General features: G+C 43.7%; 1 protein-coding gene across 1 annotated transcript in view; it reads left to right on the top strand.

Annotated features, from left to right (window-relative positions):
* Positions 1–220: 220 nt before the first annotated feature.
* The window catches only part of LOC145412090 (lachesin-like), a 36,894-nt gene continuing 11,208 nt past the window's right edge, over positions 221–25,906 (top strand). Inside the window, exons 1-2 of the mRNA XM_080282007.1 lie at positions 221–455; positions 21,106–21,203. Of these exons, the coding sequence (XP_080138133.1) occupies positions 221–455; positions 21,106–21,203 (333 nt within the window). The remainder of the gene's footprint in view (positions 456–21,105; positions 21,204–25,906) is intronic.

The following is a 25,906-nucleotide window of genomic DNA, read 5'->3' on the forward strand; positions in this document are numbered from 1 at the left end:
CAAAGTAACATGGAGGCGATTTGTTTGTGACCACACTTTACGGGATTAGGGCGTCTGGCTGTAGATAGATAGATGAGGTGTGATTGTGAAATGCATGTGAAATGTGGCAGTGCGAGACTTGTGTGCGTGGTGTGACAGTATGAGATGATTGTAAGATATGCCAGTCTGAGGTGTAAGTGAGGATTGACAGTGAGAGGTATGTCGTGTTAGGTGTGGCAGTATGAAATGTGCCAGTGTAAGGAGTGGCAGTGTACAGCGTTCCCTTCAGGCATTCGTACCGACGGGCGCGAGACAAACGGGGACAAAAGAAGAAAAGAATAATAGTGTAAAAGGTGGACATCCGCTGCAGGGGTCCGACAGAGCGAGGACGTCCCTCACTGTCAAGGAGAACCCAGCCAAGGATTTTACGTGGCCCCACCGTCCAGGAGGCCCACTTGACGACAGATCTAGCCAGGGTAAGGGGCGGGGAGGCTTTTGAGGATGAGGGAGGACGTGGGAGGTGCTGGGGGTGGGTTTTGAAGGGGACGGCAAGAAGGGGGAATTAAAAATCGGGAGTGGGGGTGGGGGAGTGGATGGTGAGAAGGAAGGGCTATAAGATCGAGAGTTGGAAGAGGGGGGCAGGAGGAACGAAGGATCGAGGGTGGGGTAAATGGAGAGAGAAGGGGATCGAGGGAGGGAAGAAGGGAGTGGAAAAGGGAACGAGGGGTGAGGGGAGGGGAGAGGAAATGGGAAAGATGTACCGTGACGAAGTAGGAGGATGTGTCGAGGAGTGAAGGCTGGCAAAAGGAGGGTGTGGGTGGGAAAGAACAAGAGATCGAGGAGGGAGGGAGAAAGAGGGAGGGTGTAAAACAAATCGAGCAGGTCGGGGAATGTGTTTGGAACGGAGAAAAGGAAGGGAGGATGTGGGCAGGGACTAAAAATTGGAAGAGGGAGGGAATACGGCGACAGGAGAGCGACTTGATAACAGTAAAAGCCAGATTTTGTGTCGGGGGGTGATGGTGATGGTGTCGGGGGCGGGGGGCTGGGGGGATCGGAGGGAAAAAGAACCAAAGACTGAGGGTGGGGGAGGGGGGAAGGGAACATTTGGCAGGGAGTGGAGGGTGCGAGGGAGGGAGAGTGGATATGTGAGACGGTAGGAGGATGTGTGTCTGGGTGTGGTGTGTGTGGGAGGGGAGAGTAGGGGGGTAACGGGGAGAGTAGGGGGGTGACTGAGAGAGAATTAAAGATTAAGAGTAGGGGAGAGGTGGAGGGAACATTTGGCATAGAGTGGAGGTGGGAGGGAGGGAAGGAGAGTGGATATGTGAGAGGATAGGGGGATGTGTGTCAGGATATGCAGAGTGGGAAGGGGAAGGTGCAAGTGGAGAAATGACGAATTAAAGATTACGGAGGGGATGTGGAATATGTGGTAGGGAGTGGAGTGAGATGAAAGTGGTGCGGGGTAGGGTGTAGGGTAGGATGGAAGATAGGATGGATCTGGAGGAAGGTAAGGGATGTGTTTCAGAGGTTGGAGGGAGGGGGGATGGAGGGATCTGAATAAGGAGGGGTTAAGGATTCAGGAGGGGAGGACGAAGGGGTAGGTGGGGAGGAAACCAGGAAGGGTAGCAAGGTTTGGGGGGAGGTAGGAAGCTGAAAATGGAGGTGGGCGCTGGTTACGATTGGAGAGAGAGAGAGAGAGAGGGGGGGGGGTAATAGGAGGTTACATCGAAACTTCAAAATGGCACACTTCTGTTTTCTAATTTTATTCATGTCCCTCCAAGCCTAGACTATAAAGTTTAGCGCTCCCTAATTCACTTAAAATGGCTGGATTCGCCAAGTTGGATTTTCTGGTGGGCTGAAGTTTTGTGTCTAAACTTATTTGGTAAGTAGTGAAGTGGCTGTGTGTAAAGATATTGGGTTTGGTCAGAAAATACTTACTAAAACAGAAATGCATAGGTCAGAACTAACTAGGTGTAGATAGATACATAGATAGATAGATAGGCAGATAGGTAAATAGGTGGACACGCAGATAGGTTGATAGATAGGCAGATAGATAGATATAGATAGGCAGATACATAGATAGATAAGTGGATGGTTAGAGATAGATGGATAGGTGGATGGATGGACAGACAAATAGACAGACAGATAGACAGGTAGGTGTTTAGATAGATTGATAAACTGATAAATAGATATATAGTTGCGAGCTGGATATGCTGGCCATTGTTCCAACCAGATCCCCAAAATAGGAGGACTACTGGGTCACAGGGAACGGACTAGCTGGTCAGTACTGGAGTCAGAATGGGGAATGAGAGACTGACTGGGAGAGTGTATCTGAGGGGGAGGAGGAGACCAAGTATGAGATTCGTAGAGAGAGGGCCGCTTGATGGCCGTGACGAGAGCGACATGGAAAGTTTGTTTATTTATTTATTTATTTATTTTTATGTAGCCGGCAATTTCAGGGTTAAGGCGTCTGGTTATGAATTGATAAAAGAGTGAGTTTTACTCCAGGTATCCCTTTTTTGGATAAGGGCAAAGGCGTTGCCCCTGGGTAGAGGACTTTTGGTTTGGAGCGTGTAGCATTTTATGACCGGATGCCCTTCCTGATGTCTACCAATGACCCTTGGGTGGATTCGATCCTCCGACCCTTCGGTCAGAGCGGAGCGCTCTAACCCACTGAGCCACGGCTGCTGATAGGAAAAAAAAAACGAAAAAAAATAAACTTGCCCAAAACCTCCATCCTCCTTGGAAGAGAATCCGATCCCATCTTAAGAGAATCCGATTCCATCTTAAGAGAATCTGATCCCATCTTAAGATAATCCGATCCCATTTCAGAGAATCCGATCCCATCTTAAGAGAATCCGATCCCATTTAAGAGAATCCGATCCCATTTTAAGAGAATCCGATCCCATTTAAGAGAATCCGATCCCATTTAAGAGAATCCGATCCCATCTTAAGAGAATACGATCCCATCTTAAGATAATTCGATCCCATCTTAAGAGAATCCGATCCCATCTTAAGAAGCGATCCTCCTGCTGCCTCTTGCATCACGTTAATGAGTAGGGAAGGTGTCGAGGCTGTCAATACCCCCGCCTCTCGTTAGCAGCAGTGGGTGGGGTGGGGGTGGGGGGGGGTATTGTTTGCCCTCACCGCCCCGCCAATGATAAACAAAAGTATCTGGGGATGACAGCACGTTGTAAAAGTTGGTGTGTGTGTGTGTGTGTGTGTGTGTGTGTGTGTGTGTGTCTGTGTCTGTCTGTCTGGGGTTGGGAGCGTTTTTTTTAGGGTTTTGGCTAGTTCGTTTTGTTATCCTACCCCCCCCCCACCTTTGGTTTTCTCCTCCCCTCCCTCCCTCGATCCAGTCCCCTTCTCTCCATCGTCCCCTCTTTATCCCTCTCCTCTCTCTCCACACCCCGTCACCCCCTCCCTCTATCTTCCCTCCCATCTCAAACCCTCTCCATCCCCTCCTGATCCATCCCTCCTTTCTTTGTCTTTATTTCAACGTCTTCCAGCACCCCTTCCTGAACCCCGCCTTTCGTTCCCCCCATCCCTTCTATCCCTTTCCACATCTATCCATTCTCCTCTCCCCGTATTCTCCCTCCTCCTCCTCTCATTTCCTTCTCACCCTCTTTTGCTTCCTTTCACTCTCTCCAGTGTCCTGTCTCCGCCCCACTCGTCATGTTTTATATTATCATTATCATTATTATGTTATTATTATTATTATTATTATTATTATTATTACAGCAACAACAACAACAACAACAAATACTATTACTACTACTACTACTGCTACTGCTACTACTACTACTATTACTGCTACTACTACATAATAATAATAATAATAATAATAGTAATAATAATGGTAATACATAAAGGGACGTGAGAGTTACCTTGTACCCCACTCCTTCACCCCCACCGCGGCTCAAAGTTCGATTTTACTCTCATTCTTCACTTTTATTTTGTATTTTGCATTAACACACGTGGAAATCAGCTTACCACCCACGCCTCCCTCCCGCTGCGTCTGAAACCAGGATGTAAATAGAGTGTTTTCCCATTTTCTTTTTATAGACGCCAAACTTACCAGCTTTTGCAAGGGCGTCGGTTTCTTTGTATATATATGGATGGATGTACGTATGTGTGCATATGGATGGATGGATGGATAGATGAATAGAAAGATGGATGAAAAGGTAGATGGATAGAAATATGAATGGATAGGTACATAGAAAGATGGGTGTATGGGTAGATGAATTGATAAAAACATGAATGAATGGATGGATGGATAGGTGGTAAAGTTTCTCATGAACCCCTAATCCGATCAAAATCAAACGGCACATATATATAAATAATTTGTGAGTAAAGTAAGTAGTGAGTCATTTTCCTGTAAATCAATCAGAGGTCAAGATCAGGGGGTCAAGGTCAAAGTTCAAAGAGTGACGTCTGTGTGTTTTGAAAGTTGGGTTTTTATTAGGCTTACTTTTTTTTATATATATATTTCTTCTTTAGAGGTTAGTAAAACGAGGTATGTGATTCCCCCATCTTTTTTTTTTTTTTTTTTTTTTTTTTTTAATAGAAACATGGGAGCCACCTACTCCTCCGCCCACTCCTCTGTCCGCCCATTCCCCTTCGCCCACTCCTCTCCGCCCATTTCCCTCTGCCCAGTCCTCCCCGTCCAGTCCTCTCCGCCCACTCATTCCCTCCTACTCTTTCCCTCCTACTCTTCCTAGCCCACTCTTCCCCTCCCACTCCTCCCCGCCCACTCCTCTTCTCCCACTCTTCCCTCCTACTCTTCCTAGCCCACTCTTCCCCGCCCACTCCTCTTCTCCCACTCTTCCCGCCCGCTCTTGCCCGCCCACTCTTCCCGCCCGCTCTTGCCCGCCCACTCTTCCCCGCCCACTCCTCTCCGCCCAGCCCGCCTCCAAGCCCGACCAGCCCGCGCGTCAATTTTGGCCATTACTGAGAGACAAGGGCAGAAGCAGCTTTTGTTACCTACGCCCATTTAGATTTCACGCCCTTCCATTCCGCTTATCTGGTGGAGAGAGAGAGAGAGAGAGAGTGTCTATGTAAATCCTTTCATTAAGTAATTCTTCTGCAGGTGAGAAAAATTAGAGCCTTGGCAAAGACACACTCTCTCTCTCTCTCTCTCTCTCTTTCTCTCTCTCTTTCTCTCTCTCTCTCTCTCTCTCTCTCTCTCTCTCTCGTAATTTATTGGTCTCTTCATATCAGTTACTATTTGGGGGGAGAGAGAGAGAGAGAAGGTTAATGTAAAATGATACTAAAGCCAAGAGGAGGCAAATGGAGGGACGAAAAAGAGAATGAAAGAGATGAGCTAAAAAAATGAGGGGGGGGGGGAGAAAACTGAAGAGGGGAAAGAAAGGAGATGAAAAGGAAGAGGCAAGGAACACGAGTCAAAGAGAGAGAGAGAAAATACGACGGAAAGAGTAGGAGATGGGAAGAAGCAGAAGAGCCAAAAGTGGGAAGAGAAGATGAGGAGGAGGAGGAGGAGGAAGAGTATGAGGAGGAGGAGGAGGAGGAACGAAGAAGAAGAAAGTTGGAGGCGGGGGAGAAGGGAGGGGGGTCTAAAGGCCAAGCCCCTCTTGATCCAGCTCCGTCAGAGCCTGTGCAGTTTTGGAGATGCTGCTAGGAAGAGGAGGAGGAGGAGGAAAGGAGACGAGAAGAGAAGAGAGAGGGAGAGAGAGAGAGAGAGAGAGAGAGAGAGAGAGGGGAAGGGATGAAGAGACTATGGAGCAAGGGAAGGAAACAAAGGAGGAGAAAGAGCTGGAGATGAAGATATCAACGATGATGATGATGATGAAGACAAATAAAGAAAAACGGAAGGAATCACGGCAGAAGTAAACATGAAGTGGAAAGCTAAATAGAGACAAAGCAAAACGTGAAGACAAAGATGAGTCACGAAGAAGTGGAAGAAAAAGGAGGAAGATGAAAGAAGAGGGCAAGGGGGAAAAAGAAGGAAGAAGAAAGGCGAGGGGAGAAGAAAGAAGAAGGAAGACTGGGGAAGAAGAAAGAAGACAAAGGGAAGGGAGGAAGAAAAAGAGGAGGAAGAGAAGGTGTTAGAGGGTGAGCCATCTTGATCCTGTTCCGTCAGGGGGAGTGCAGTTTTGGGACGCAGCGAGGAAAACACTGACTTAGGCCAGGGGAGTGGGGGGAAGTGAGGGGGAGGGGGAGAGAGGGGGTGGAGAGGGAAGAGGGAAGGTGGGGAGAATGGGTGAGATGGGGAGGAGGGAATTTGGGGGATGGGTGGAGCTGGGAAGGGTTATGAAGTTGAAATTTGGAGTGGAGGGGTGGGAAGGGAAAGAGAGGGAAAGGGGGAGGGGTGAAGAGGAGGAGGAGGAGGGAGGGGATACGGGATGGGATGGAGGTAAGACGGGGCGTTGAGGATGAAGTTTTGAGGGGAAGGTAGGAGAAGAAAAGGGGGGGGAAGAGGGGGGAGATAGTAAGGGGTGGAAGAGGTGGCTATTTCAAGTGAGGGGAAGGGGAGAGGAAGAAGAGGGGGGAGTAGGTAGGAGGGGGAGGAGATGAGGAAAAGAATTGAAGGGGGAAGGCAGGATGATGGTAGGTGATGAGAGGGAGGAAGGATAAGGGAAGGATGAGAATAAAGTGAAGGGGAAAGGGAAGGAGGGTGCAGGGAGGGAAGTGAAAACTGAGGGAAAGGGTGTACAGTTTACAGAGTACAAAGGAAGTAAACAGCAACTGACCTGTTGGTCCTTTGGTGGCTGTTTGGTGGATGGGGAAAGGAGGGGAAGGGAAAGAAGGAAGAATTGAAAATGAGGGTAAGGGTGGGAGGGGAAAGATGGGGAGGGGAGGGACAGGTTAAGGAGTAGATGAGAGGACTAAACGATGAGTAGACAGAACGGGTAACTGGAGCAGATAGAGAGATTAGGAGAGACTGAGAAGATCGAGAGAAAGTGAGATTATGTGAACTCAGTGGACCGCAGGCTTAAGTCGCCCTTCTCCTGCAGTCCACCCTCCTCCTCGGGGGGGATTAGAGAAGTAACCGAGGGACGTTTGTATAACAGGCAGTTGAGCCGATCTATTATGTCGGTGCCACCACACGAAGGCGTCCCTCTCCAGCAGCGGGGAGATTATAGTGTGCAGCCAAAGAAAACGGGCGGAAATCTTATGAGCAGGGGGACTGGTACATTTTTCTGCCCCTTGATATAAGTGTAATTCCCTCGAGTCGACCTAAAGCGCTCATCATCCCCGACCATTTTTTTCCCGCCCCTTAATCGCGTCTGGGTGGGGATGGGGATGGGGGTGAGGGTGGGGATGGGGGTGGGGAATCTTACACAGACTTCAGGGTTTAGGTGCTTTTCCAGCTCCTCTTCCTTAGCGACATATGTTTTGCTTATTGTACCTTCATGTTCACATTTATTACTCTGCCTCAACAAGACCAGCAGTTATTTTCTTAATGTAGTTTTCTTCTTTGGTCAGTTTCGTAAGCCGTCAAAAAAATAGGGGTTTTTGAATTACGCCCCCTCACCTTCTCTAAATGTCCATAAAAAAGAATAATAATAAGGCAAATATACCCAAAATAAGGACGAGGATACACCCAAATGAGGACGAAGATACACACAAATACCTCATTCCGAAGTGCACAGTTTTTCTCCCAGCTTCCTGTCCTGTCGTCATTTCAGCATGATGTCTAAAAGGAGCTTGGGAAATATGTCTGAAAAATTGCTTGCGATATCCACAAATCCCCTCCTCCCCAAAGAGATGCAGGAAATGTAAGAGGAGGAGGAGGAAGAAGAAAAAGAAGAAAATGCATATAGATTTAGATAGATAGTTAGTTACAGAAAATGAAGAGGAAGAAAAAACTAATTAAATGTGCAAAAGAAAAGCCGAACCCCTAAAAATCGACTTAAGAAAAACAAGAAACACATATAACCCGGAAAAACAACACACACATACCAAAATGCCTCTTTCTTCCGGAGTCGTGCACAATTTTCTCGCAGTCTCCCTCTTGTCGCCACTGGATATCACGGGACCTGGGTGTATCGCTCCAGACATCCGGGGACTGGCTGGGGACTATCAGGGGGACTTCTGAGGGCTTTTCTGGGGGGTTGGGGAGCTGTGGGGGCGTTTGAAAGGCGGGGTAGGTTGTGGGGGAGGTGCCTGAATGCGGGGAGTTGTGGGAGGGCTTGTGGGAAGGGGTGATATTGAGAGGGTTGAGGGAGGGGCCCTGTTGGGAGGACTTGGGGATGTCTAGGTTGGACTGGGATTGGTCGTGTGGAGAGGCAGGTGGATTTAAAGTGGACTTTAGGTGGAGACAGGTGGATTTAAGGTGGAAACCAGATAGAGATAAGGATGGAGTTAAGGTGGCGAGACGGGTGGATTTAAGGTGGAGAGGCGGGTGAAGAGAGGTGGACATAGGCTAAAGAAAAGAGTACGTGGAAGTTAAGGTTCAGTTATCAGGGCACAATGTCAGGTTTCCACCTTTTTGTACACTTTACTAAATACCACCATCATCATCATCATCATCATCATCATCATCGTCATCATCATCATCATCATCATCATCATCATCATCATCATCATCATCTGCGGTAGAAATAAGCAGCGGCATAGATGTGTATATTATACTGCCACTGACCTAGGACGAACAGTTTAATTTTCTAGCGTCGGAATATGGAACGCAGTATTATTTTTAGTGTGTGTGTGGGGGGGGGGGGTCGTGAGGTATTGCCATTATTATTACTAAAAAATATAATATCTTCTTGTTAGCATGCTTTAATCTGTTTTAGTCTGTTTATTCTTGACGTATTATACAATGTTTGTAAAGAGGAGTCATGTCCTTTTCAGCTTTTTTTTTTTAATAGCTTACCGTACATCAGCATTTTCAAAACATCCATAGCGCGCGCGCACACACACACACACACACACACACACACACACACACACACACACACACACACACACACACACACACACACACACACACACACACACACACACACACACACACACACACACACACACACACACACACACACACACACACACACACACACACACACACACACACACACACACACACACACACACACACACACACACACACACACACACACACACACACACACACACACACACACACACACACACACACACACACACACACACACACACACACACACACACACACACACACACACACACACACACACACACACACACACACACACACACACACACACACACACACACACACACACACACACACACACACACACACACACACACACACACACACACACACACACACACACACACACACACACACACACACACACACACACACACACACACACACACACACACACACACACACACCGAAACTGACAGCCTATCCATTTTTCGCCCCCGTCCCTGCCAGATGTGGGTGAAGCAGCAGGGCCTTGTTTTACCCGTTACGCCAAATGATATGCAGTTAAAGCCGACAGAGCTGAACTCCTCTTTGTGTGTGTGTGTGTGTGTGTGTGTGTGTGTGTGTGTGTGTGTGTGTGTGTGTGTGTGCCGTTCCACTTCAGCTGTATGGCTCTCTGGGTTTACTTTTCATATATTTTTTGCGGTTTAATTTAGAGGATAGTGTGCTCTTTTGGTGATAGTTGAGGTGTATAGTTTTTATGATGATGATGGGCCCCTATGTTTTGGATGCTATGTCTGTAGTCCATTTCAGTTCATCCCATTAATAAAACATGAATGTAGTAATAGTGATTATAATTATGATGGTAAATGGTTGGCTTTATTTATCTTTAATGTGTTATAGATCTGTATTTTGTGTGTATTTGTTTATTTATTTATTTATTTATGTAACCACAAGTCCTCCTACTCCTCCTCCTACCCCCCCCCTCCTCGGCGAAACTTTTCATTTATTTTTACTGAAAAATACGTAAATTAGGTTACGAGGCTGATTTTTTTTTTTACAGTATAGCCTCCGATCGAAATCTCCTCTCTCCCCTCCTTCCATCGTTCCCCTCTCTCCATCAGCCCTTCCCCTCCCTCTATCATACCTCCCCCCCTCCCTTCATCATCCCTCCCCCTCCCTCCATCATCCCTCCTCCTCCCTCCATCGTACCCCCCCATCGCTATTATATATTCCTGAAAGTTACTCCACAAGGATGGATTTGCAACTTTAATACGGCCACGAAAATGTTGGTCCTGATGACAGTCCTGGGTAGAGGGATGCCTGCCAGCTGTTTATTGATTTAGTTAGTTAGTTAGACAGATAGATTGACAGTTGTTATTAATTTATTTATTTATTCAGATAATTAGCTAGATATCGATTGACAGTTCAGTTATTCATTTATTTCTTTAGATAGTTAAATAGACAGAGATTGACAGTTCAGCGGAATCGTTACCATAATCATCATCATCTGTTTTGAGTATATGAGTCAGTGAATATAGTGAGGGTACATGATATGGCCTAGCTTTGTTCCTAAATTATTATCATTATTATCAGCAGCAGCAGGAGCGGAATCGTTATCATAGTCATCATCATCATCATCATCATCATCATCCCACTATTCTACAGTAAACAAGGTACACACCGTCCAGAAATGTCAAAGGAAAAACACACACAAAAAGTAAAACTGTGATCAGAGTGCCTAGGGAAAATAAGCCAGTCCATTACTCACTACCACTGTTCATTTAATAATAATAACAATAATAATAATGATAATAATATAATAATAATAATAATAATAACGTTGATGATAAATACAAGGACAGTGCCAGAGTTAACCTGTTGCATACTTGAAGGACTGGGAGCATTGGTTAACTCTTGCAATACAGAGGTGGACGGAAGAAAAGTAAGAAGAAACACATTATAGCAGCACGAGTAAATAAAAAAAAAGAAGAAACACATTATAGCAGCACGATTAAATAAAAAAAGGAAAAGTCACCACAGTGGAGAGATCATCCAACTGTATTTCCTCCATTAGAGAGAGAGAGAGAGTAGAGGGTTAATTCAGTGTGTCCGGGTAGAGGTGTAGGTGTAATTGCGTGTATATTTTATGCGTGGGTGTGTGGGATTGGATTTTGTGTGAGGAAGTTAAGCAAAAAATGTGACCTTATATATTGGTTTAATCTCTCTCTCTCTCTCTCTCTCTCCTGTTATAGTTCCTGGATCTACTGTATATTTGTCATTTCTCAGTCCATTTATCGAATTCTATCTGTCTGTACTTACGTGTGTGTAGTATATATGTATATATATATATATATATATATATATATATATATATATATATATATATATATATATTGTATCTATCAGTCATCAATCATCAGTCTGTTTTTCTGTTCGTTTCCTCTTCATCCTACTTTTGTATTATATCCAGCATTACTATTTAATGGTCAAATGTCCACAATTCATCGTTCAGTTTAATTTCACTTACTCTTTTATTAAGTCCCCCTCCCAGTAGTCCATTTTTTGTTCCCATATTTTTCCCATTTTTGGCTGTCATTATTTTTAACATTTTTTCCTAGCTTAAACACACACACACACACACACACACACACACACACACACACACATTGAAAACTTTCCTTAATCTTTCGTTATATTTATGTTGTTCGTGGTGTTATTAAAGTACAGTATCATTCTTTCGTTTTCACATCTTCATCCTCACTCACCGCCTTCCCCTTCCGCCACTCCATCTTCTTCAGCCATCTTTTACAACCACTCTCCCTCCCACACAAAACCCCACAAACCCGGAATTACAGAAGGCTTTTGTGCTGCAGGCTGGGGTATGTGTTTGCTAGCCCTTGTGTAAGAGGGTTGTTGCTACTTTTAATTTCTCTCTCTCTCTCTCTCTCTCTCTCTCTCTCTCTGGCAGAATAATTAAGTTTCCCCTTTTTTTGTCTGCTCATTGGTGCATTGTTTCTTTCATTGTTTCCGTTTTCTACTTGTATTTCCTTCCTGGTGGTAGGTGGTGGAGACCATCATCCACTCACTTGATGCAGTGCTGCCTTCTTTTTCGCCTTTATCATTCTTCTTCTTCTTCTTTTTTTTTTTTTTTTTTGTATTTCCTCCTCTCTTCTTGTTTCTCCCCTCCTTTCTGTCAGTTTTTAGTGTTCTTCGTTCCACTTCAGGTGGTTCAGCTCTTGAGTGACAAGCCTACTGGTTTCCTGTAACCCAAGATGCCATTTACAACGCTGGGTGGTAATCATATAACCAGATAACGAGGTGATGTGGAGCCTACTGTGGTGCCCCATTTAACTGGATGGAGAGACGCACATGTGGCGTCCATCCAGCAAACAAACCTCCACACACTTCCTCGAGTTTCGCTGTGACGAGGCACTGTTCACTGCAAGGGAGCGTCGGTTCACGTTAGGTGATGGCCCTGCAGGGACAATTGTTTTCTTGCAGTTGATGGGTCTGTTCGGCCTAACAATTTGTGGTTACTCAAAAAATAATTTGTAATTTCTCGTCCATCTCTTTTTCCTCACAATTTTTTTGTTTTGTTTCAAGTAGAATTTAAGATCCCCTTTTTCCCTCTGTATATGGGTGCGTTATTTCTCTAGTTACCTTACGTAGAATGATTGCGTTTCAGCTCAGTTCTCTTCTGAATACTGTGTTTCTCTTACTATTTTTTTCTTCTGATCTATTGTATTGTTATTTTCTTTTCTCCCTCTTTTTCTCCTCTTAACCATTATGTCTTCCTCTCTTCTTCTCCACTTCGTGATTAATTTATCCAGTTTGTCCTTGTTGCATCGTCTCTGCGCTGTTCTCTGGGAAACTCTTGTGTACGAGAGCTATGTACTTAAAATTCATCTTCCATCTCTCCTCGCACTTTTTCATTCGTTTGGTAAAATGGTTAAGTCTCCCCTTCCCTGTTTTTATTTTCTTTCTCATTGTAATTCCTCTTCTGTCTCTCCATTCGTCTCAGTTTCGGTCTTTTTCTTGCTTTTGTTGAACTGTTAATTCCTTCCTTCCCAGTGCTTAGTTAATTTTAATTGTTTTCCCCATTTTCTTATCCCATTTCTCATATCGATTTCATTCTATTCTCTTCATTTATTTCCGTCAATGGCAGCGTATTGTAGTTTCCCCTACTCTCTTCTTCTCTTCTGTTTACGTATATTCTCTATCTATCTAACTATCTATCTATTGCCAGACGCCACAATCCCGTAAGGGGTGGCCATTTGACTTTGAGTTATTTGTTTTATGGGAAGGAGCACTAATCCTCCACCAACCCACTTGTTGACACGTAGGGAGCACGTATGATTTGGTTATATGGTTACCACCCAGCGTAGTAAATGGTTTCTAGGCTTACAGGAAACCATTTGGCTTGTCACTCAATGTAAAGCCACCTATAAAGGAAAGAAAAGCAATAAGAAGTGACAGGAAATATGGGAGAAATATGAAGAGAGGAGGGCAGGCACAGAAACAGAATGATAAAGGCTAAGAAAGAAGTGGGAAGCTCTACATCAAGTGAGTGGATGATGGTCGCCACCACCTACCACATAACATATATTCTCCCTGTTGTATAATTATCATCTCATCTTCCATTGCATTCTTTCATTCTTTTTTTCCTCATTCCCTCTGTGGTTAAGATAATATGTCGACTTTCCTTTGCAATTTTAAGTAGTTAATTTCTTATCATTTTCCCTTATTCTTCGTCTTCCATTTTTTCTCCTGATTTTTCTTTCACATTTTTCATCTTCAGTTTTATTCTTTTTCCACTTCCTTCACATCCTCTTCTTACTTTCCTCCTCCTCACGTTTTCCTTCCTTATTTTCATTCTCTTCTATTTTCCTCCTTATCTTCCCTCTCTTCTTCCTCCCATTTTTCCTCCTACCCTTTCTTTTTCTTGATTCTTCCCTCCATTTTCCTCCTCCTCTTCCTCCTGTCCCTCCCATTTTTTCATCGTCTCTTCCTCCTTCCTCCTCCTCCTCCTCATCATCATCATCATCATCATCATCATTTCACTTTGCTAATTCTCTCTGTGCTAGTATATAATAAGTTTCCCTTGGCTCATTTTAGCTGGGTACTCTCTCTCTCTCTCTCTCTCTCTGTTTTATTGTTTTTAGGTCTTTTCCACTCCAGTCTAACACCAAAAACAGTGCTAGGTTGATGATGATGATGATGATGATGATGATTTTATGACTACTGCTACCATGTTCCCTCTCTCTTCGTCTCCCATTTCATCCATTCTCTTCCATGGTAAGAATATTAGAGTCTTCCCTCTCTCCTTCTTCGCCTCTAAGACCTTCATTTCTCTTATCGTGCCCGTTTTCTTTGCGTCCCTTAGTTCCCCGTTTGGATAAGTACCCCGTCGTTTCCTCTGTTTGGCATTTTTTTTTCTCTCTCTCTCCCTTATCCGTCTCTCCCTCCGCCCTCCTTCCTTCCTTCCTCTTTTTCTTTTTGACCCTCCTTTCTTTCTCTTTTTTACCCTTCTTCCGTTCTTCCTCTCTCCTCCCTCCTTCCCCTCCTCCCTCCTTCTCTCTCTCTCTCTCTCCATCCCTCCCTTCTTCTTTCCTTCCTTCCGTCCTTTCTCATCCTTTGACCTTCCTCTCCTCTTATGTTTACCTCAGTTCACTTTTTCTTTTTTTCTATTTTTCCTTCACTTATTAGTCTCTCCCTTCTTCCTCCCTCACTTCCCTATCCCTTCCTTCCTCTCCCATTCTTTCTCTTTTCTCCTTTCTTTCCCCATTATTCCTCCCTCACTTCCCTATTCCTCCCTCCCTCTACAACTTTCTCCCTCTTCCTTTTCCTCTCATTCTCCCGGGACGCTTCCTCATGCGATCTTGTCTACTTTTATTCCATCACTGATTCTTCTTCTCCTCCTCCTCCTCCTCCTCTTCGTCCTCCTTTTCTTCCTCCTCTTCTTCCGTCCTCCTCCTCTTCCGCCCGTCTCATTCTCTCTCTAGTGTTCTCTCTTATCCTTCTCTTACTGCCCAGTTTCCATCCTTTTTATCGTTATTTTTCCACTTCATTTAGCTCTCTCCTCCTCCTCCTCCTCCTTCATTTTGTATTATCTCGTAGAAGGGAAATACTTTTAGACTTCATGATTACGTCTAGAGATACTATCTCTCTCTCTCTCTCTCTCTCTCTCTCTCTCTCTCTCTCTCTCCCCCTAATTTTAATCCTGACTTTTTTTTTTCTTCTCTTTTACCTCTTACATCTTCTTTCCCCATTTCTCTTCGTCCTCGTCCTCCTCTTCCTCGTCCTCCTCCTCCTCCTCCTCCTCCTCCTCCTCAATTTTGTATTATCCCGTAGTAAGAAAATACTTTTTGGGCAATGAAGTTACGTCACGGATGGCACTCCACTTCCTCCATGTTTGTTTTTCCTCCTTCTCTTCTTTTTTTTTTCCTCCCTACTGCTCTCTCCTCTCTTCTCTTTTTCTTCCCTTTTTTTCCCTCTTCTCTCTCCTCTCCTTTTTTCCTCCTACGGTACGGGCCGAGTTAAGGAGGAAGTGAATGAGATGAATGATGATTGTATTGCCTTCACGGTGCCATCCTGACGAGTAAACAGTGAGAGAGAGAGAGAGAGAGAGAGAGAGAGAGAGAGACACACACACACACACACACACACACACACACACACACACACACACACACACACACACACACACAGGTAAAGTACTTAACGTGGTGTAGAAGAAAGGGAAACTCGTACCCCACATTAACACACCAAGAAAACAATAATACTGCAATGGGTAGAAAGGGAGAAGCAGCTGGGTAGATGGGGAGGGAGGAGTGGGGGTGAGAGGCTGGAGAGGGATAAATGATGATGGGATAGGTAGGGAAGGAAAATAGAGTTGTTTTGAAGGAGGAGGAGGAGGAGAAGGAAACGATGATGATGATGATGATGATGGCGATGCTAAAGAAGAAGAAGGAAAAAATAAGAAGGAATAGAGGAAGAAGGAAAAGCAGAAGAAAGAGAGAAGGAAGAATAATGAGGATGGAGTTTGATATCCTGAGGGGAAGCGCAAAATTTAAACCCCACATTAACCCACAGAAAGAAAGAAAATGAAAACAAAAAAATAAGATGAATAGGAAGGAAGATGAGACAGAACTGCTTGATTTTGTTGAAGGAAAGAATGAGGTAGAGATACTGGAAGGAAAAAAAAAGTAAGTTTGGGCTGAGAGAGAGAGAGAGAGAGAGAGAGAGAGGTTAGTCTTGTGGGTGATGCTGGTAATTCATTCACTGTGTATTGTGGTGACTGGGTTTGCCTTTTTGTTTGTATTTTTTTTATATGTACACTGGATTAAAATCTTTTCTCTAGCAACAGGCGTGGTGTTGGTGCGGAATTTATATTGATGAATAGATATAGATAATAGACAGATAGAGAGATAGGCTGCTTTATTCAGCTTGGGGGAAACATCCTTAGGTTAAAAAAATCTTCTGAAGATAACAAGAAGAAAAAATGTAACTCGACTGAGGAGACAAAAAGGGAGAATAAGAAAGATCGATAGCTTTCCCTTTTTATTTCCTTATGTATTTTCCTGTTATTTTTTATTCTTATTTCAGTTTTCATATTTATTTTCCCTTTATTTTTCCTTAACCTCCTTCCAATCAGCTGAAAAAAATTGGAGATGGGTGGCGATTGAGAGTCCCAGGAGACATTATTTCTCATCATCACATTATTTATTTTTTTTATTTATTTTTTTTACTTCTCATGACCGGGAAAACTCTAGATCTTTATTCATCCTGGAGTGCGTCACAGGAGCTTGTGAGTCCTTACCAGAGTGAATAATTGAAGGATCATTCATTACCTGGAAGCCTTTTCAAATTTTTCATGGTATTTCGGCAGAGACAAGACGCTTCTGAAAATATATACATACATTATTCAGCCAGATCAGATGAAAAAGGGATGGTTGTCAGTGTATAATGAAAGTGTATAATGGCACTTCATTCAATATTTCAAACGCTTTAGAGCTCTGCCTTGTATAGCGACACAGACACATGATTTTCGAAATTTATACGCGACTTCATAAATAAAAATAACGCAAAAAAAAATCAGGCGGGGTTGTAACTTTTGAAATCTAGTGAATAATATAAGATCCATGCATTAATTTGGACACATCAGAGGTCTTCAGTGTATATTGGCACAGACATGGCCCTTTTGGAAATCGTTCGTCATTATCATCGTCGTCGTCGTCGTCGTCGTCGTCGTCGTAATAATAATAGTAGTAGTAGTAGTAGTATCTCCAGTCATCTATATCAGTCATCATTCATCATCATCATCATCGTTACATCATCATCATCATCATCATCATTCCTATCTTTCTTTGCACCTCGGTATACGGAATATCATCGTCTTCACCAACCTTGAACCCTTAGAGCTCTTCATTGCATATCCGTAAAAACCAGAACGTCCAAGTGTTTGTGCTGTGAAGGATGATGGCTTTGGGCGAGATGGAATGCTGATATCATATTGTATTTCTCGATTTGCAGTGGGGGCTTTAGGGGTGGAGGGGAGGGAGGAAGAGGAAGAGGGAGGAAGAATGGTGGGGTGGAGGGAGGTGAGGATGGAGGCAGAAAGGGATGAAAGGAGGGGGAGAAAGAGGGAGGTGAGGTAAGAGAGAGGAAGTAGAAGTAAAAGCATTGTACGAATAAAATAAAACGTACTGGCCCATCAGGAGGTTATCTTCTCGAATTAAACTAACAAGGATTAAAACACACTAACGTGCACAAAGAAATGAAAACAAAGAGGAAGGCTCTCCTGCACCCACCACACCCACCGGAAAAATATCTGGCAGGGAAAAAAGACGTAAAAATACAATGACGATCGAGCACCATGAAAATCGAGGCAAGAAAAACATCGAAGGGGGAAATTTTATGAACTCTTTTCTCTCTCTTCAACAATTCTGAAAATAAAAAGACTAAAAATGAACACAATAACAGAATGTCGTTGTAGATAATAATGTAGTTTATCTCACACTGATCTGCCCACGTGTTAACATAAAAATATAACACTGCAATATTTTAGGCGTGTAGTGTCGAAGTGGAGGCTAAAATAGACAGGGAAGAGGAAAAAAACGCAAAATTATGGAAAGAAGTTGGGTGCGCAGAGAGAGAGAGAGAATTGACGAGACTGCAGGGAAACAATAGAGAGGGCCGGAGAAAACACAATAATTGAATAAGAACAGACAGTATTTAAAAGTGAAGAGAAAAAGGGGAGGAAGGGAGTGATGAGGGAGAGGGGAGAGAGGCGGTGGTAGGGGGGGTGTTGGGGGGAGGCAGATAGGAGGGGAGGAGAAAAGGAAATAAAGAAAAGAGGGAAAAGCTTGAAACAGAAGAAAGGAGTGGAAGAAAAATGGAAGGAGAGAGAGAGAGAGGAGAGGAGAGGGAGAGAGAGAGAGGGAGGACACCACTACTAAAAGCTGTTGTATGTCATGTACCTGCCGGCGAGGGGAAGGGGAGGGGGAAGGGAGAGGGAGGAGGGGAGAAAAGGGGAGGGGGAAGGGAGAGGGACGAGGGGAGAAAAGGGGAGGGACGTAGGGGGTGAGGAGAAAGAGGAAGTGAGAGGGAGAGGGGAGAATGAAGGGAAGGGAGGGGAAGAGAAGAATAGGTAGAAGGGTAGATGGAGGAAAGGAAAAGGAAGGGGGAAGGGGAAGTGAAGCGGTAGATAGACAGGAAAAGCAATGGGAGGTGAGAGGAGGAAAGAGAGAGAAATAGAAGAAGAGGCAAGGAGTTGGTACAGGGAGAAGGGGAGATATAAGAGGGGAGGCCAAAAGGAAGGGGAATGGGGAGGAAGAGGAGAGGTGAGGGAAGAGAGACAAGGGGAGGGCCAAAAGGAAGGGGAAGGGGGAGGAAGAGGAGAGATGAGGGGAGAGAGGCAACGGGGGGGAAGGGAGTTATGAGGAGAGAGCAGGAGAAGGAGGAGGAGAGAAGTGGAGGGAAGAGAGACAGATGGGGAGGGAGGAGAGAGCTGAAGGGATGAGAGAAGGGGAGGATGAAGGAGTGAAGGGGAGCGAGAGGGAAGAGAGTGAGTTAGGGAAGGGAGGGGAGGGGAGAGGGAGAAGAAGAGGGAAGAGAGTAGAGGAGGATGGAGTGGAGGGAAAGGAGAGAGGGAAGGGAAATGCAGACGGAGAGAGGAAGGGAAGAGAGAGGGGAGATGGGGGGGGAGAGAAAGAGAGAGGGGAGGGAGAGGGGAGAGGGGCACAGGAACCGCCTCCCTTTTATTCCTCTCAATATCGCACGTGAAATACATTTATCTGGGCCTGCAAGGAGAAACCCATGTACCTGCACGTTTTTTGGATCTAATTTCCAAATGCAGTTCCAGAGTCGCATAGGCGTTTTGGGGAGCGGAAAATAAAATAAATAAAAATTGGAATATATTGGTTGTCGTTCCACATTGCAAGGAGAAATTCATGTCCCTCCCCTTTTTTAAATACGAAATGTACTGTAAAGTCATACAGGTGATTTGTGATGATGGAAATATTTGAGATAATAAAATAAATTATTGGAATCCTACTATAATTTAATAATTATAGAAAACATTAAAATTTCACATGTAAAGAGAAGCTCACACTTCATGGTATTGAAATTTTAGATGTTCTAAACTCATAATGGTTTAGGGAATATATAGATAGATAGATAGATAGATAAACATAACAAACTCCTGATTTACCATGACAGAGTATATAAGTGCCTGTTGGCCTAGATTTTCTTTATTTTTTAACTAATAACAAATAGCATTGCTACTGATGTATAGACTTATGGGGTAGCAATATTTTAAGAATGATAAATGCAGTGTTATCAGATACTGTAGGATTCACCAACATAAAAATTCCATATGTAAGGAGGTAATCTGGTCGCCTTTTTTAAATAGTAAGTTCCAAACACAATGCCGAAATCATGTACTTTAATCATGCAAAAAAAAAAAAAAAAAAAAAAAAAAAGATTCTACTCTCGAAATTGTGCTTGAAAAAGCCTTTTGTTAGTTTCCTGCTGCAAACTATTATTGCTGTCATAATGGAAATTAATACATTCCTTCTTTTTTTTTTTTTCGAAAATTGAGAAGAAATTCCACGTGCAAGGAGAAACATATTTCTAAATGCAGTTTTGTAGTATAAGTGTAAACTTGGGGCGGTACCGTAAATAGTAAAAGAGAGAGAGAGAGAGAGAGAGAGAGATTTGCAGAAGATTACGATTAAATTCCAATTCAAAAGCAAGGAGAAACTCACGTGCTTCAGTGTTTTCTTTTTCAGTGCAGATCTTAAATCGTAAATTTTTTTGAGGGGATGGGGGTAAGGGGCCGACAGAAATATGAAATAAATAAAAACGGCAAAATATTGATTCACCAAGATTGAAATTCCACATGTGAGGGTTTCATAAAGGGGGCGGCGTCCCCCGACATGAAAGAAATGCACCGTCCAATAAGCCGAAATTTTTCCACATGGCGTTATTACATTACACCCCCCCTCCTATGAAATTTGTATCCCGGACATAGCCACGGGTTTACCCCGGATTCTTGCATTATTCTCTCATTCGTTTGGTCGTCTTGGTTTGCTTGATCTGTGTACAGTCGGGGACCATAATGTGCCTCCATATTTCTCCTCTTTCCTACTTCCTACTTTCCTTTGCTAGCTAATAAAATCTAAGGACAGTTTCGCCTTATATTTCCCCCTCTTCCGTACTTCCAACTTTCCTTTGCTGGTTAATTTCTAAGGATATTATTTTACCCTGTATTTCACCTAATCCTACTTAGATTTTCTCTGTAAACTGGTATACCAGAACTGAGAGAGGCTTAGTATGTTTTCTTGTCCATATATAATTCCGTCTGATACGGTTTGTCAGGGCTGAATAGTGACGAACATGCCTCGTGGGAAGTAGACTCGGATGAACAATAGGCGATTTTTTGTCCCTGAAAGTAAAATTTTGGTCAGTCGTTTGTTTGGGTTATTAACAGTTGTAGTCATTAGTCCGTTTACCTTCCTCTACCCAGGCTTTGTATGAGCCTCTCTACCCTATTCTGCCCTAGCCATCCCTACCTGCCCAACGCTTAGCTACCCTTCGTGTCCCTTACCTACCCTTCCTTACCCACCCTCCTTATCTACCCAACACTTACCTACCCTTCTCTTCCCATACCTGTCCTGCCATTCTCTTCCCTTACCTGCCTTGCCTTTCTCTCCCCTGCCCTAACGCACCACTTTTCGTGCCCACAGAGAAGCCGTACTTCCTGGAGCCCATCAGTAACGTGACCATGCCAGCCGGTCGAGACGTGAGCCTGTCCTGCGTCGTGGAGCACCTGGGGTCCTACAAGGTGAGTCATGGGTTTTTATGAGGTCAGTCCTGGGGTCCTACAAGGTGAGTCCTGGGGCCCTACAAGGTGAGTCCTGGGTTCATACGAGGTCAGTCTACAGTAGGCAGAGATACACAAACACACATGATCAATATTTTAACTTATATTTTGATACGCAGAAAGAAAAACAGACACTGGAAGTTCACGCCTTTTCCTGTCCCACCAAAAAAAAGATAAAAAACGAAAAAAAAAAAAAAAATGGCTCATGATAATTTTTGTCTAGCAACCAAGTTTTGATTTTGTAAAGAGAGTAAAAGCCACGGGAACATTTTAAACACTCCTTGTCTTTCCTGTAAAAATCAAATCACAGTTAAAACAAATACCTGATCGTAAGTTTGTGTTTCTCAGCCCTGGGTTCCTACAGGATGAGTCCCATGATCCCCTTGAGTTAGGAAATTGCTGAGGAGAGATGAACCATTTACCCAGTCCATTTTATGCTGTAGCTGTTCTTTGTTCTACCAGTATCCAAGCTGCTAAGGATGTAGTGATTAGTTTTAGGGGCTGAAGAAAGATGAACAATTTTTCGTATCTAAACAATGCTTTTGCTGTTATATGTTGTATCCATTAAGTGCTGAAGAGAGACAGCACTTTTTTCTGTCCAAATATTGCTACTGCTGTTTTGATCTCTGGTGCTGAAGAAGATTAACACCTTTTTTCCTGTCAAAATTATGCTTCTGCTGTTACTTGTTGTCCAGTATCTTAAGTGTTGAATAGATGAACACTTTTTCCAGTTTAAATTGTACTGCCATTGTTTTTATCTGGTGCTGAAGATGATGAACACTTTTTCCTGTTCAGATTATGCTGTAACTGATATTTGTTCTGTTATCTTAAGTGCTGAAGAGGGATGAACACTGTCCCCCTTTCAAAACTGTTCTCTGTTCTGCCCATTCCGTGTCTTTTCTTCCCTCTATTACCTTTCCCTGTTCTGTACTTTTGTCATTCTCCTCCTGCCACAACTATTCTCTTTTCTATCCATTCCCTATCTTTCCTACTCACCCTTTTTCCATTTTCAGTACCTTTATCATTCTTTTTCTTTTCAGTCCTGTCTCTTATGTTATTTGCTGCACTACCCACACTCTAGGTTTCTCATTTTTCTCCTGCTCTGCCCTCTCTACTCATTTTCTGTTCTCCTTTTCGTCACACTCTTTTCTTTTATTCTCATCTTTTCTTTCTCTCATTTTGCCTACTCCGTTATTGTCCTGCCGTTTATGCCACATTTTCCTACTACCACTTTGTACTCATATTTGCCCACTCCTACTTTCCTACTTGCATTATTCTACTCCTATTTCTCCTGCTACTTTATTTCCCTGCTCTACTTCTCGTTCTTCAGCACCTTTAACACCAATTAGAAGTAGTCAAATAAATAAATAAGTGAATAAATAATACTTCGGTACATATTAAGCTTAATGAGTAAATGAAGAAGTCGGTCATTTTCGCTGTATTGTGATAATAGTTTTGCCGTGCAAGTTATATTTTTCATTTTTCAAACTCCTAACCATCCCTGAAGCGATATTAGGACATGGTTTTTGATGATGATGATGAGGAGGAGGAGGAGGAGGATGCTAAGGAAGACAACCTCCATGATTCTCTTATTTATTTTTCTTATCTCCGTCAGCTGTTATGAAGCCATGTACTTGAAACTTTTGCGGTTATAAATTATTTCTTTAGTGTGTGACGTATGAGATTAGTCAGCCATATATATTTTTTTTATTTGTCTGATGTTATATATAAGTACATACTGTAAGATATAAAATTACGAACTCACAAACACACACACACACACACACACACTGAGCAAGACGTGGGCAGTGAGTGAGAGTGAGAAGAGTGTGTGGAGGGAATGGGAAGAGGCAGGCGGAGAGGGTGTGGCGTGGAGGGGGTTGGAATAAGGTCATCCATAATGGCGATATAAGGAAGACGGAGGACGAAGAGGATAGGGGAGGGGGACATGGGAGAAATAATGCCAAAAGGAGAGGAGACAGTATGAGAAAAGAGAGGAGGAGGAGGAGGAAGAAGAAGAAGAAGAAGAAGAAGAGGAGGAGGAGGAGGAGGAGGAAGAAATTTTGAGAAGGGAGGAGGAAACAAAATAAAGAGAAGGTTGTGGAAATAAGAACGGTAGAAGTGGAAAGAGGAGGAGAAAGAGAGGTGGGACAAAGAAGAGGAGCTTTATGAGGCACGAAGAGGAGGAGGGGAAATAAGGAGGAGGAGGAAAAGAGAAAACGAGGAGGAAAAGAAATCATGACAAGCAGACGCAAAAGATGACTTGAAGACGACGACGACGGCGATGATGATGATGATGATGTACAAGCAAGGAAAGGAGAAGGAGGACGAGGAGGAAAGAAAGAAAGCGAAAAGTAAAGAGAGAAAAAAAAAGGAGGCAAGATGGGAGGGAGTACTTATGTAAATGGTACACTCTCTCTCTCTCACTCTCTGCCCTCAATCAGAGACCCACGGAGCGCGCCTGGAATATATTCACCAAGTTGACGACTGAGGCGGTGAGAGAGAGAGAGAGAGACAGAGAGAGACCTTTTGGACTGGAGGGCTTAGATTAGAATTATTAGAAAGATTAGTATTTTTTTATGTATTGCGGACGATTTTCTTCAGTTACAAAAGGGAAAGAATTTAGTTGGAAAGAGATATCACCGTACTGAAGAGGTTGAGCTTAGAGGAGTGGATGATATGTGTATACTCTCTCCCTCTCTCTCTCTCTCTCTCTCTCTCTAACTCGAGAATTTTTAACCCCCATTTTCACATCCCATTTCCGACTTTCCCCTAAAATTTCCGTGTATTTTTTTTCGCCCCCACGGAGTTGCTCTTAATCATCCGCATTTAATGAGCGGAAATACCAAGATGAAGAAATTGTCCAGGCTGGAAACTTTGTGGAATCGCTAAGTTTCTCTCTCCCTCCCCCTCTCCTTTTCTCCCCTCGCTTCCTCTCCCTCCCTCTCCCTTTCTCCTCTCTCTTCCTCCCCTTTTTTTCCCTTCCCTTCTCTCCCTTTCTCATTTTTTTAGCTTTTCTGAATAACTCTTTTTACCTTTTTTCCCTTTACGTTTTTCCAAATTTACTCTCCTCCCCTCCCCTCCCCCCTATTTTCTCCCCCGTCTTTTCTTTCCTTCCATCTTTTCCCATCCCTTTTTCCCTTGCTCCCCTTCTCATCTCCCCTTCTCCCCATCCCCTCTACCCTTCCTTCCCCTCTCCTCTCCCCTTCCTCCCCTTCTCCTCTGCTCCTTTCCCCCCTCCCTTCTTTAATCTACCATCTTATTCTCATTCCCCTCCTTCCAACTTTTTCTGCGACTCCCTTTCTTCTCTTTTCATCCTGTCGTCTTCACTTAATTTTTTTTCTTCATACCCCTCTTCCTCTTTCCTTTTTAACTCTTCCCTTCCTTGTCTTCCCTCGTCTCTCCTCTCGTCTTTTCTTATTCGCTCCTTTCCTCTCCTCTTGTCTCTCCTCTCCTTTCCTCTAAACTCTCCGTATCTATTCCTCACCCAGTTCCTCTCCTTTTTTCTACTGTCCTCTCCATTCCTCTCCTCTCATCCTCATTCCTCTCCTTTCCTCTCCTCTTTTCTCTTTTCCTCTCTAATTCTCACTCCTCTCCTCTCCATGCTTCTCCTCTCCCCTCCTCTCCTCCTTTCCCTCACACACCACCTCCAGCACGGCAAGTTTGAGGCATTATCTAACTTACTAAATAAGAGATTAGCCATCTGCCTTAAGTATTCCGGCCGAACCCCTTCACCCCCAGGACGTCTTTTGTTGGGTGGTCCATATATACAATAACTCATTTCAGTTCTCGTGTTGTGTGGGGACGGCTCGCTCAGTCTGCTGGTGTGGGGTGTTCAGATATTTTTGGATGCCTTGTGAAAATGTTAGTCAGTCATTTAATAAACGGATCTTGAAATTGGCTCTATTATATTGTTTTGTTTTTTCTTGGAGGAAACATTGTCTTCTTCTGGCCTTTGGTTCCTTCTTCCCTATATAAAAAACAAAAACAAATGGACATCAAATTCGAACACACAATAGAATATGAAAAATGTTTAGGAAAATAGACAGTGGTGCAGGAGAGACACTGGTAAGGTTAATTGTACTCTTACTACCCTAACTTGGCCTAAAATTGCCATCTCTCCATCTTGAACGCTGAGCTGGAACAAGCAATTAATAGTGGAGTATGATGCTGGTCACGAAAAAGTGCCATGGAACGGATGTAGGGCCGTAACATTGTCCTGCACAGCCATAGAACTACGTGAAATAGGGGTACGAGAGGACGAAAATCAAGACCAAAATAGGGTGAAAACTATGCCCTTCCCCGCAACACACGAGACGTGAGATGAATTATATGTGGACTACCCTGCCCTCAATTTTTGGCAATGTCAGACGATTTTATTCAGCTTTCGGTATGTGAGATTTTTTCGGACTGGAGGGGGTTGGATACACTTGTCATGAACCCCTCTGTATCGATAGTCAGTTTATTTCCACCTGTCAGAGCTCCCTAGTCAGTCTTTTTCCACCTGTCAAAGCTCTCTAGTCGTTTGTTTACACCTGTCAAAGCTCCGTAGTCAGTTTGTTTACACCTGTCAAAGCGTCCTAGTCAGTCTGTGTTCACCTGTCATAACTCCCTGGTTAGTTTGTTTACACCTGTCAAAGCTCTCCAGTCAGTTTGTTTACACC

This window comes from Coenobita brevimanus, chromosome 92, assembly GCF_032717465.1.
Source record: "Coenobita brevimanus isolate Jiangsu-jjx chromosome 92, ASM3271746v2, whole genome shotgun sequence".
Lineage (NCBI taxonomy): Eukaryota > Metazoa > Arthropoda > Malacostraca > Decapoda > Coenobitidae > Coenobita > Coenobita brevimanus.